Source organism: Bos mutus, chromosome 5 (genome assembly GCF_027580195.1).
Source record: "Bos mutus isolate GX-2022 chromosome 5, NWIPB_WYAK_1.1, whole genome shotgun sequence".
In the NCBI taxonomy this organism is placed as follows: Eukaryota; Metazoa; Chordata; class Mammalia; order Artiodactyla; family Bovidae; genus Bos; species Bos mutus.
The window spans coordinates 61,400,428-61,414,015 of NC_091621.1; the positions used below are offsets into that span (position 1 = coordinate 61,400,428).

Sequence of the window (13,588 nt, forward strand, 5' to 3'; positions counted from 1 at the left end):
TGCAACTGGACTATTTCATGTATATTATTAATATTCATAACCACATTCTTTTGTTTAATCCCACTGAATCTATGGCTTATTAAGACTCCTATTATAGCACGCTATAGTCCTAGTCTAGAGGGCCATTTGAAATTTAATACTGTCATTTAGCCTTTCTTTCTTTCTCCCTTTCTCTCTTATTCTCTCCCCACCCCGCAGTCTCTCTCCTCCCTGCCTCTCTGAAGTGTGTCGCCATATAGAAGACTCCTAGCTGACAGTAAAACATCTTGAGATGTAAATTGGATGTACTTTAACCTTTAGAGATTCATATTAGAAGTTTAGGGTTTTATTTGGGGAATTTCTAATAGCTTAGTACTGAACACACATTTTAAAGAGTCTCCACATGGGGCAGCATAAGGCATTAGTAGCAAAATCTGCTTTAGGTCTTTTTTAAAGTAACTGTAAGTTCTCTTAACTGTTACTCAAATAAGTTCTATGGACATTAATAAGCCAATATGATGATAATATTCTTTGGAGATTAGTAAGGCTTATGACACGATTTCAATTTTGTTAAATTTCAAAGATTAAAATTTTAAAATTAATAAGGCTTTAGGATTTTCTACAGTGGGAATTGGGGCACTTCATTGTAAATTATCTGACAAGTTCTGAGCACTAAAATCCAAACTAGGGATTATTACTCAGTTATATATAGATTTTGAGCATACAGATACTTTTGCTCTATTTAATATTTATATCCATACATATTTTTATCATCAGTCTTTCAGATGTTCTTAGAGCAGGGGATTTTGTGCATGTATAAGGATAACTACAATTCTGTCTTCAAGATTATTAATAAGAAACTGTATCTTATTTTTAATTTTAGTATAAGAGGCAATTAGTTTATAAATAATTTTGAATAAAACACAAATGGATATTATATAAAAATCCCTATCTATATAATATCAACTAATATAAAACAGTAATTTAATATCTTTAATGTTTACTTTCTTATTATATTTCTTTTCTTAGTATAAAACTGCATTAATAAGAATTAGCAAGACTGTACATTTATACAATAGTTTATGTGTTAGACTTCTTGGCATGTATTTGGCACACTTTCTTTACAAGTAAGGAGTTCATAGCGCTGGAGTTCACATGTCAATAACAGGCTATGTGAAGCAAAGATATATACAATGTGATATGGAGTCACAGGAAGAGTTGCAACTAATTGTGCCGGAAGAAGTAATAAGAACATCAAGAATGTCTTCACAGAGGGGGTGACATTTGATCTGGGTATTAAAATGTGTAAGGGTTGTTAGGCAGAGAAGTAAAGATACTCTAAGCAGTATGCTCAATATGTGAACTAACCAAGAGTGTTGAAAAGAGCATGGCCTATTCAGAGAAAATCTAGCAGTTTTGAGTGACTTGAGTGAGGGTCTAGAGAGTGAATAGTTTTGGCTGTTCCCCAGATGTCCCACATCACTTAAATGAGGGATGCTGTTATGAAAAAAAAATGAATAGATGGCAATAAATAAAACAGCACTTCATACAAATATGAGTACATTTAAGAAGAAAATGGTTGTTGTACAACTTAGGATCTAAAAGTAATTTAGTACATATTAAAGTTCAGTGAGCTTAGCATAAGCTATTTCATACTGTGACCATAGGAACTGTAATAGGGTTTAGTAACTCACCAGAAGTACCCTGGATGTTGCTAAGTTCAGGGCCAACTGAACTGATTGTCAACTAAGTAATAACAAATAGCCTAAAGGAAAAGTATTATGAGCATGAACTTTGGAGTTAGACTGAATTAGACAAGTGTCTTAAGTTCTCTAAGCTGTTTTCTCTTCTTTTGAATGAAGAAAATAATAATACCTACCCTACCCAGTAGAGTTGTCTGACATATAAAGCTCCTAGCCAGTACTTAGTAAATGACAAATGCTCAGTAAATGTTAATGAATGTTATTGTTAATGATAAATTTCAGCACTTGACAAAAATTACAAACTACGTAAAGATATTAGTATCACTGTTGATTCACATGCTTATTTAAATTAGCATTTCATTTAATTATTCAGGGGTTGACGTGTGCCTAAGCATCTTCATAAACAATTTTCCTAAGAATAGCTAACAGCTTCTTGTGGTGATCAGGAGAGGTGAGGAGAGACCCATATAAACAAGTACTTACAATATTCTATTTTAAGTGCTATGGTTATCAACATAAAACATATATGAAAGATCAGAAGAAGATGTAATGAAAAACTTTGCCACAGAAGGTTTAGAACACAAGAAGAGCTAAATAAAATACAAAGACTGAGCATAGCTCTGGACAATTGCAATGACTGGCAGTCTTCATTATTAATGTCCTCATTTATATATTCACTGAGCTGTAGGGTAGAATACACACCAATTAGCTAAGACCAGCAGTGATTTTGACATAGTTCTCCAATATGTGTACCAATTTTGTGGGCTAGAGGAAATGAAAAATGTATGTCTTTTAAACATAATACTCTAACCTCTTTATTTCAGTCTAAATGTGATCTGATTAGTGTTGCATATGTTGAGATTAATTTACATTTTGACTATTTCATATTGCTCTTCTCATCAACCAAGATTCTTAGATTTTTATCAGAATATCCATATTTTATATCTAGTATTTTAGGAAATGGTGCATAAAACTTTACAGTCATCTCTGTTAAATATCAAGAACTTCTACTAAGGTTTCTGTTGATATCTGCATTCAGTGGATCAGCAGTCCTCCTCATTTTCATGCCTACGGAATACTTGTTTTGTTTGCATCTTTCCAAGCACTCACAGAAAAAAGTATTTCCCAAGTCAAATCATCAAAGATTTCCTTCTAAGTCACTCTTGTTTGGTTATTAATCAACATAAGTTTCATGCATTTTTATGAACAGTTGGATATTTGTCTAACAGCATTGGTACCTGGCAGCCAATCTGGCATACTTAAATATCGTGAAGGATCTTGTGTAATTACATTTGATATCACATATCCATTTATGCATGTATTATTAATTTTCAGATGTTAAACATAATGAAATATAATGAAAATATCAATGAAATTAATATTAAAACTCCACTCAGGCATTAATTCTTTCTTATTTAAGATGTATTTCAAGAGTTAAGTACACCCAGTGACCTGAATAATTTCAGTTTCATTATGCTGTATTAAAATAATTGAGATTTTTTTTAAAATCTGATTAGAGTCTAGATTCATAAGCTATCACTTGTTTTTTATGTCTGCTAACTAGAAAATGTACTTCAATTTTAAATTTATTATGTATATAGGTTTCTAGATATTCTGTGTATTTAACTTATATCCCCAGTTAAATCTTACTTTAAAAAAGAAAAAGTATTAATTAAACTATACCATTAATAAATTAATAAAATTGAATTTTATTATGTAATTTATTTATATAATTACATATTAAAATGCTTACTGTTATATTCCATGGAAAATCAATGTTAATCATAAATAATCTAAAACTCACCATGCATTCTATTTTAAATTAAATTTATAAATTTTCTTGATGTTTTTAAGGAAAATTAAACTGCTGTAGTCATTTATTTTAGTTTAGCCAAACTTCTTTCTCTGAGCTTTTCTACTTTTGATGCATTTAATATGAAGCATATCTATAAATCTGAACATAAGATAACTAAAACAATTTTAGAAGTTCTAAGAAAACAAAGATCAAAGAAACTTTTCTCTGAGTTTCATTTGTATATGAAACATTTGGAAATCATTACTTTCAAACTGAATGTGCATTCTTTGGTTCTGTAAAATATAATGGTTTAACCTTTGGTATCTGAAAAGTAGTTAGGAATTCCAGAGTAATTACATACTTTCCAATCCCTCAGTTATGATGTAGACCTCTAACTAATACAAAATTAATTTTGTGAGCAATGGGCAACAATTTTCAGGTTCTAAGAATCCTTTGCTTTTAGACAAATTATTTTGTACTAAACATCAAAGGAAAAAACTTATTTTTTAAAGCAGTAAATTTTTTGCCTTTATCTTATGCTTAATCAGTGACTGTTTTTCAGATGAATTCATAATAAACTTTTGAACTTTGCCTCCACTTTGTATCAGAATTCAGTACAAGAGGAGTTGATCTTAACTGAAACACTAGAAGGACTTGTTTGCAAGAAAAATCCCTTGTTACAGTCATATTGTAAAGTGACAACATAGTCATAGTATTCCTGAGCACTTAGGGATATAAATAGTTTAATAGTTTGCCAAATGTGACTGTCTCTGGTAATATTAATGGATTCAGCACAGTTCAATATGTATGGGATGTACATTACTGCACATATTTTGGTTTTTCTTCTAGGTAAGGGAGCGACTGAGGGTTTCTTTAGAAAGAGTCTCTGCACTGGAAGAAGAACTAGCTGCTGCTAATCAGGAGGTAACATACCAAACTTTCTCCTCTTTCGAGGTGCAATATCGATAACATTATATCCCTTGTGTTTCACGTCACATTTATTAAAACTGTCACAAAAAATAAATTACATTCTGTATATGCCACTGAACAAGGCCTGTTCAAACTAGCTGCCAGAATTATGTTTTCTGATTTCTGGTGATTCAGATCTGTCACTAAGAGAGGAAAGGAAAATTATCAAGAGCTAGTGATATGAGAGCTACTGAGATGGGGATTTAGAAAGACTGCAGTCAGAATGCCAGTCCTTTTAAGAAGTAAAACACAGCTCCAAAACTGGAACACATGTCAAATATCTCTTAAATTAGGAAATTGTTACAAATGAAGCATTGTGCCCATGTTTAGTGGCATCATTGAATCCACTCTTTTGCTCTCATTCATGACGTTAAGAAAGTATTTTATAATCATAATCATCCATGAGATTTACAGAGTTGTTTTTCCTTTAGAATATTTTATTTCCTTGTTTGTCTACCAGTGAACTTGGGTCATTGGATAAGATATAGATGAGTGATAGATAGATAGATGGATCTCAAATTAAATGTATTCAGGCCACTAAAATAGCCCCATCTCGCTCTGTCTCTCTCCTTTTCTCTGATAATTATTTACAAGGCTACCTTTTTTCAGAAGTCTGTTCCAGGAATGTAAATACAGGTATTATTATTACTAAACAATTTAGCAAAATCTTCGTACTTTTAAATACTTAAGCAAGTGGGAGATCAGTGTCCCTAATTATAGGTTTGCCAAGAGATTCTTAACAAAATAATACATTTACACTTCACATACAAACAAGTATATATTTACAACCATGCTAAAATTCTTGTCTGGTACGAACTCCCTTGTTTTTTTAAAATTAGCTAGGCTAATGAAATAAGCTTCTATAGGCTTTTGTTTGTTCTAGGTTTAACAATTTAAACTTCAGAAATAATGCATTTCCCATTCTCACAGATGATTTTAGAGTTAGCACCCTTTAACACTTTTCTTTATGTAATCTATTCTTCGGAGACTTCATCCATATCTCCTTCATCCAAGACTTCAACCATGACTCCTGTGAAAAAAGAAACCAAATCTGTAACTCAGCATTCATGCTCTTTTCTGAGCTCCACTAAAGGTTTTAAAAATTGGTTTGGAATCTTCAAGGGCTCTGCTAATGTTTGTATAGATTGTTCTCTGCCACAGGTGTCCAGCAAGCATGAATCAAGGATTAAACCATTTTAGGATTTAATAATGAAGACATGCACTAAAGGGACTGTAAACATTTATAGGCACCCATTGTTCTAGTTAACAAAAAGTTACCATGTGTGCTGACGGGCCTCCCTAGGTTCCCTCGTGCCCCTTAGATTCTATGTGGCATGTTAATGAAGTGAAATAAGCAGTCTTATTAAAAAGAATATGAGATAACTGTATGTTCTGTTCTGAAAGCTCCAAAGCATTCTACTATGGAAAAAGGAAGAGGTTGTACAGAGTGCTCCCAATTTTGCACAACTACAAATAATAGTAATGCAATTTTTAAAAATTAATTAATTAAGAAAATAATGTATTACTATAGGACTAGAAAAAAAACTAGCCAAATTGTTACCATTAGTTGTCTTTGGTGTTTGCAAACATGTACTATATATTTCTATAGTTTTTGATTTTTTAATTAACTTTTCATTATACTTATAAATAAATGAAATAATAAACATTTTAGAGTCAGATGCCATTTTCCATATTAGATTATTCTATTGGTATGTTAATAATAGCAATAGCTAATATTATTGAGTGCTTTAAATCTCTAGGCTTTACGCTAGGTACACATATATCAGCAGAATAATACTGGAAGTTCAGTTCAGTTCAGTCACTTAGTCGTGTCTGACTCTTTGCGACTCCATAGACTGCAGCATGCCAGGCTTACTAGTATTATTTTACAAGTGAACCCAGAGAGATTGTTTCTCCTAATGTACCACTATTCTCTCTTGAAAGTGTGATTGTCTTTGAATTTATCTTAGCTCTATGCATTCACGGGGTTTCGATGCATACATTTAACCTTATCCACACTCTATCCTGCACTAATTTGTTCTCATTTTTCCATATACATCAAAACCACCATAGTTCAGATCTTCCTTATTCTCAACTGGGATATTACAGTAGGGTTTCTGCTGTATAATTCTTCAAGGTTAAATACACTAAGCAAAGCTCCATTCATACTGATTATTATCATATTTTCTGATATATAATGTAATCTATGCCATATTAATATGTTACTAACATAATGATATAATTTACATATTCAGTTCAGTTCAGTTGCTAAGTTGTGTCCGACTCTTTGTGACCCCATGGACTGCAGGACGCCAGGCCTCCCTGTCCATCACCAACTCCTGGAGTTTACTCAAACTCAAGTCCATTGAGTCAGTGATGCCAACCAACCATCTCATCCTCTGTCATCCCCTTCTCCTCCCGCCCTCAATCTTTCCCAGCATCAGGGTCTCTTCAAATGAGTCAGTTCTTCACATCAGGTGGCCAAAGTATTGGAGTTTCACCTTCAATATCAGTCCTTCCAATGAATATTCAGGACTGATTTCCTTTAGGATGGACCAGTTGGATCTCCTTGCAGTCCAAGGGACTCTCAAGAGTCTTCTTCAACACCACAGTTCAAAAGCGTCAATTCTTCGGCACTCAGCTTTCTTTATAGTCCAACTCTCACATCCATACATGACTACTAGAAAAACCATAGCTTTTACTGGATGGACCTTTGTTGGCAAAGTAATGTCTCTGCTTTTTAATATACTGTCTAGGTTGGTCATAACTTTCCTTCCAAGGAGTAAGTGTCTTTTAGTTTCATGGCTGCAATCACCATCTGCAGTGATTTTGGAGCCCCCAAAAATAAAGTCTGACACTGTTTCCACTGTTTCCCCATCTATTTCCCATGACGTGATGGGACCAGATGCCATGATCTTAGTTTTCTGAATGTGGAGCTTTAAGCCAACTTTTTTACTCTTCTCTTTCACTTTTATCAAGAGGCTCTTTAGTTTTTCTTCACTTTCTGCCATAAGGGTGGTGTCATTTGCATATCTGAGGTTATTGATATTTCTCCCAGCAATCTTGATTCCAGCTTGTGCTTCTTCCAGCCCAGTGTTTCTCATGAAGTACTCTGCATATAAATTAAAAAAGCAGGGTAACAATATACAGCCTTGATGTACTCCTTTCCCTATTTGGAACCAGTCTGTTGTTCCATGTCCAGTTCTAACTGTTACTTCCTGACGTGCATACAGATTTCTTAAGAGGCAGGTCAGGTGGTCTGGTATTACCATCTCTTTCAGAATTTTCCAGAGTTTGTGGTGATCCACACAGTCAAAGCCTTTGGCAAAGTCAATAATGCAGAAATAGATGTTTTTTCTGGATCTCTCTTGCTTTTCCAAAAATTTACATATTTATGAATGTTAATAACATAATGATCTCTACTACTAGGGCTAATAACTCTTATTAGCCCAATTTTCTGAGTCATTCTAACATCTTGTTAAATTATAGTATTCATTGTTTTTGAAAGCAGCCAGCATTTTTCCTGACTCTAAATCTTACTTACGTTAATGTCTCTCTTGGAATGTGTCCACAACCCCTATTCACCCATTGAAATCGTACTTCCCCATTTAAACTCAAGTTCAGACATCACCTTTCTAATGAAATCTTTTATGATTTCTATCCGATAATCATTGCTTCTTTGTTTAAATTGCTTACTCTCATTGCTTCAGCATTTGTTTTGACTGTTAAACAAGTATTAGAGTTTATTATATACCTAAGTCTAGGTTGTTAGTTCCCTGAGAAAGTGAGCTATGTCTTGCTTATTTGTGCTTATTTCACTCAGTACAGTGATATCAACTTTGTGATCAATATATATTTGTCAGCTTGCATTGTATAGAGTTCCTTCTATTTGGTTTTCACATTGTTCCTTGGGTATTTCCTTAATTAAGTAGTTGGAACAACCTTCATCATGCTCAATAAACAGCACTACATTGATCATGTCTATAAAATAAGGGTATTTGTCTTTTCAAAATATAATTTTTGAGTAACTACTATGTACAGAATATTCTGTGAGTCTCTGATGGTAGAAATAGAAAAAAAATGAAAGGATAAATAAGCATTATGCAAATGTTTATATGGACTTCCCTGGTGGCTCAGAGGTAAAGAATCAGCCTGCCAGTGCAGGAGACTCAGGTTTAATCTCTGGATTGGAAAGATCTCCTGGAGAAGGAAATGGAAACCCACTTCAGGATTGTTGCCTGGGAAATTCCATGGACAGAGGAGCCTGGCAGGCTACAGTCCATGGGGTCTCAAAGAGTTGGACATGACTTAGTGACTAAGCAACAACAAAATGTTTATATAATTTGTCCTCCAGTGATGAAGATAAACATATAAACATAAGTAAAATGTAATTTAGTACAAAACTAAATAAAAATAAAACAGAGACTCAAATAAAGTACAAAAGAGCAGAGAGATGAAGAGTATTTGTTTTGAATCAAATTATCAGAGAAAGTTTCACCCATGAAGGAAAATTATGATTTGGATTCAAAACTGTAGGGAAACATTTTAAGCTGAGCAAACAGTATGATTAAGGAAACCTGAATTTGCCTGTTTCAGAAATAATGGATGATATTGTATTGGTAAGAATCTAAGTATGAAAAAGTGTGGAAGAGGAGGGAAGAGAGGATAATAGGACTCAGATTCTAGAAAACCCTGAAGTCATGCTCAGAATGTGGCATTTACTCTTTATGAAATTAAAAAGCACTGAGGTGTAGTTTTGTATTTGTTTTGTAGTGTTTTATTTTTGGTTTTTGTTTTTGTGTTGGTAAAGTGAAATCCACTGAAAATGTGTTCTCTTTTTCTCTTTTATAAACTGTGGGGTTAGGGTGGAGTAGAGCTGGAAAGTTGACAATCTGATATGGCTAGCTGACATAATAAAATGTGATTTTGAGCATGATACATCAATTCAACAGACATTTATTGAGCATTTTCTGTTTACCAGCCATTATATTAAGTACTGGGTATAAATATATTGATAAACTCAGATATTAATAAAGCAACAGTTTTTTTTTTTTTCAAATCTGTTAGGGAAAATAGACACAGTAAAAAGTAACTACAATGAGGAGTTACTATTTAAGGGTCCAGAATCTCAGTTTGGGAAGATAAGAAAATTTTTGAAGTTGAATGGTGTTGATGGTTATATAACAATGTAAATCTATGTATTGCCACTTAGCTGTACACCTAAAATGTTTTAAATGGCAGATTCTATATACTATTTACCACAATAAAAAGTAATTATAATGCAATAATACTAAAGTGAAAATGAAACCACAAGCTTTAGTAGTAATTAATTGTATGGACATGAATGAGGAAAAGCAGATGGTATTACAAAAAACTTCCTAGAGATATCCTGCCATTTACAACAACATGGATAATGATGAACTTTGAGGGCATTATGCTAAGTGAAATAAGTTAGACAAAGAAAGACAAATACTATGTGATCTCATTTATATACAGATTCTAAAAATGTCAAACACACAGAAAGACTAGATTGGTATTGCTAAAGGCTAGAGTTTGGGTAAAAAGGGGAGATGTTTGTCAAAGAATATAAACTTTCTCTTATACAATGATTAAGATTAGGAGATCTGATATACAGAATGGTGACTATAGTTCACAACACTTATCAGTTCAGTTCAGTCACTCAGTCCTGTCCAAATCTTTATGTAGTATACCTGAAATTTAATAAGAGCAGGTCATAAATGTTCTCAGCACACACACACACACACACACACACACACACACAGACGTGAAGTATTAGATATGTTAGTTAGGGCTTCCCTGATAGCTTAGTTGATAAAGAATCTGCCTGCAATGCAGGAGACCCTGGTTCAATTCCTGGACCCAGAAGATCCACAGGAGAAGAGATAGGCTACCCACTCCAGTGTTCTTGAATTCCCTTGTGGCTCAGCTGGTAAAGAATCTGCCTGCAATGTGGGAGACCTGGATTCAGTCCCTGGGTTGGGAAGATCTCCTGAAGAGGGGAAGGGCTACCCACTCCAGTTAGTTAACCTTATTGTGGTAATCTTTCATAATATATACATATATCAAATATTCACATTGTATACCTTAAACTTATAAATGTTTTTCATCAGTTATATATCCATAAAGCTGGAAAAAAATTTTAAATATTCCTAGGGAAAAATATTTACCTAGAATTTTGAGGGTGACTACAAAGAGCTTGTCAGATGAAGCTGGAGGAAGAAAAGAGAAGCAGGCAGTATTACAGATGGGGATGAGGCTGCAGAGAAAGGCAAATCTGAGTCTGGGATGCCTAGAGCCTGGCTTCATCCTGTAAACAATGGTGAATCAGCAACAAGCTTTTTTAAAGGGAAGAAATATAATCAGATTTTTAATGTTGCAGACTAGCATACAAGAGTTACAACTAAAAAAATATATGTCTGAGTCAATATTCTATGTTTATAGTTCAGATAAAAATCACTACTGCTTCTTGAAAGAAAGAGGACTCCTGATGCAAAATACAGAAGTTAAACAGAGAACTTGAACAATCTGGCATTTCTTAAGTTCTTTTACTAATGGAAAATACTAATAAATGAAAGAATCAAAACAACATTGTAAATAAATACATATACATAATGAAAATTTGCTGTTATTGTATGCCTCTTTGAATAGCCCCACAAGGGCAGACTGTATTGTTAACATTGAATACATCTTCCAGGCCATTGTCCTAAAAAAGTGAGTCCAGATTCTTTAGACAGAGAAAATGCAATCAAGTCTTTATTTCTTGAAGAGTACTTTTGTTATTGCTTAAAACTGGAAAACTACAAAAAAAAAAAAAAAGTACAATAAAGGGAAGTACAGAGGAATAAATAGATTACATTCTAACAATGTGTTCTCTTTTAGCAGAAGCCCATATGCTTTTTTAATTATTTAATTAAGCCAGACAAAATGGATTATTCGGAAGCTACAGTAAAAGTTCAATTGACAGACTAATTTCACTGAGTACACAGCTGTACTTATTTTAAAAGCTTTTCTACGTGATTGTGTTATATCTAAAATGAACTGGCACATTTAGTTGTAGACTGTATTTTTATGTTACTTTTATTCTATGTTTTCATTTTATTCCAGCCACTGAATCTTTCAACTTTCAATAAGAATTATCTTAAAGAAATTAGCATTTCATGTTACTTCATCTACAACCAGCCTTATTCCTAAAGTCTTATTTCCTAAGGAAAAATTAAATAACTTTATGGGCAAACCAGGTATCATTCACATTCAGAATACTGGATCAAGATCATGAGAGGGGCTAGAGACAACAAATTCACATTTGAGGAGTTTATGGAACCTTGGAATATGGCCATTGTATTAAGTACATTGCACTTTTAATCATCACTACAGTCTTTTGAGTTAAGAACCAGTACTGTATTGAATCCATGGATGTGGAAAAGGTAAATAGGTACAGGCAAAGGTGAAACCTACACCAAAAAGTAAAGTAGTCAAGAGCAAAAAAAAAAAAAAAAAAAAAAAATGATATTGATCAATGGAACAAAATAGAAAGCCCAGAGATAAATCCACGCACGTATGGACACCTTATCTTTGACAAAGGAGGCAAGAATATACAATGGATTAAAGACAATCTCTTTAACAAGTGGTGCTGGGAAATCTGGTCAACCACTTGTAAAAGAATGAAACTAGAGCACTTTCTAACACCATACACAAAAATAAACTCAAAATGGATTAAAGATCTCAATGTAAGACCAGAAACTATAAAACTCCTAGAGGAGAACATAGGCAAAACACTCTCCGACATACATCACAGCAGGATCCTCTATGACCCACCTCCCAGAATATTGGGAAAAAAAGCAAAAATAAACAAATGGGACCTAATTAACCTTAAAAGCTTCTGCACAACAAAGGAAACTATTAGCAAGGTGAAAAGACAGCCTTCAGAATGGGAGAAAATAATAGCAAATGAAGCAACTGACAAACAACTAATCTCAAAAATATACAAGCAACTCCTACAGCTCAACTCCAGAAAAATAAATGACCCAATCAAAAAATGGGCCAAAGATCTAAATAGACATTTCTCCAAAGAAGACATACAGATGGCTAACAAACACATGAAAAGATGCTCAACATCACTCATTATCAGAGAAATGCAAATCAAAACCACTATGAGGTACCATTTCACGCCAGTCAGAATGGCTGCGATCCAAAAGTCTACAAGCAATAAATGCTGGAGAGGGTGTGGAGAAAAGGGAACCCTCTTACACTGTTGGTGGGAATGCAAACTAGTACAGCCACTATGGAGAACAGTGTGGAGATTCCTTAAAAAACTGGAAATAGAACTGCCTTATGATCCAGCAATCCCACTGCTGGGCATACACATGGAGGAAACCAGAAGGGAAAGAGACACGTGTACCCCAATGTTCATCGCAGCACTGTTTATAATAGCCGGGACACGGAAGCAACCTAGATGCCCATCAGCAGATGAATGGATAAGAAAGCCGTGGTACATATACACAATGGAGTATTACTCAGCCATTAAAAAGAATACATTTGAATCAGTTCTAATGAGATGGATGAAACTGGAACCTATTATACAGAGTGAAGTAAGCCAGAAAGAAAAGCACCAATACAGTATACTAACGCATATATATGGAATTTAGAAAGATGGTAACAATAACCCTGTGTACGAGACAGCAAAAGAGACACCGATGTATAGATCAGTCTTATGGACTCTGTAGGAGAGGGAGTGGGTGGGGAGATTTGGGAGAATAGCATTGAAACATGTATAATATCATGTATGAAACGAGTTGCCAGTCCAGGTTCGATGCACGGTACTGGATGCTTGGGGCTGGTGCACTGGGACGACCCAGAGGGAGGGTAGGGGAGGGAGGAGGGAGGAGGGTTCAGGATGGGGAACACGGGTATACCTGGGGCGGATTCATTTCGATATTTGGCAAAACTAATACAATATTGTAAAGTTTAAAAATAAAATCAAATTAAAAAAATGATAGAGGGAGAGAGAGACAAGAGTTTTAAATGGAGATTGGATGTGTCAGCAGCATCAAATGTTTCATAGAAAACTGTGAGATCATGTCTAATATGAGGTTATTTGATTTGCAATTAGAAAGTCTCTGAA

At 34.0% G+C, this 13,588-nt stretch overlaps 1 protein-coding gene across 7 annotated transcripts in view; it reads left to right on the forward strand.

Moving 5' to 3' along the window:
* Positions 1 to 13,588, forward strand: part of PPFIA2 (PTPRF interacting protein alpha 2) — a 503,973-nt gene that overhangs the window by 310,410 nt on the left and 179,975 nt on the right. For 6 of the 7 annotated variants that reach the window (XM_070370959.1, XM_070370962.1, XM_070370958.1 and 3 more), the window contains one exon: positions 4,327 to 4,401. The exons of the other annotated variant lie outside the window; for it this stretch is intronic. In XM_070370959.1, the coding sequence (XP_070227060.1) occupies positions 4,327 to 4,401 (75 nt within the window). The remainder of the gene's footprint in view (positions 1 to 4,326; positions 4,402 to 13,588) is intronic. 7 annotated transcript variants of the gene reach the window in all.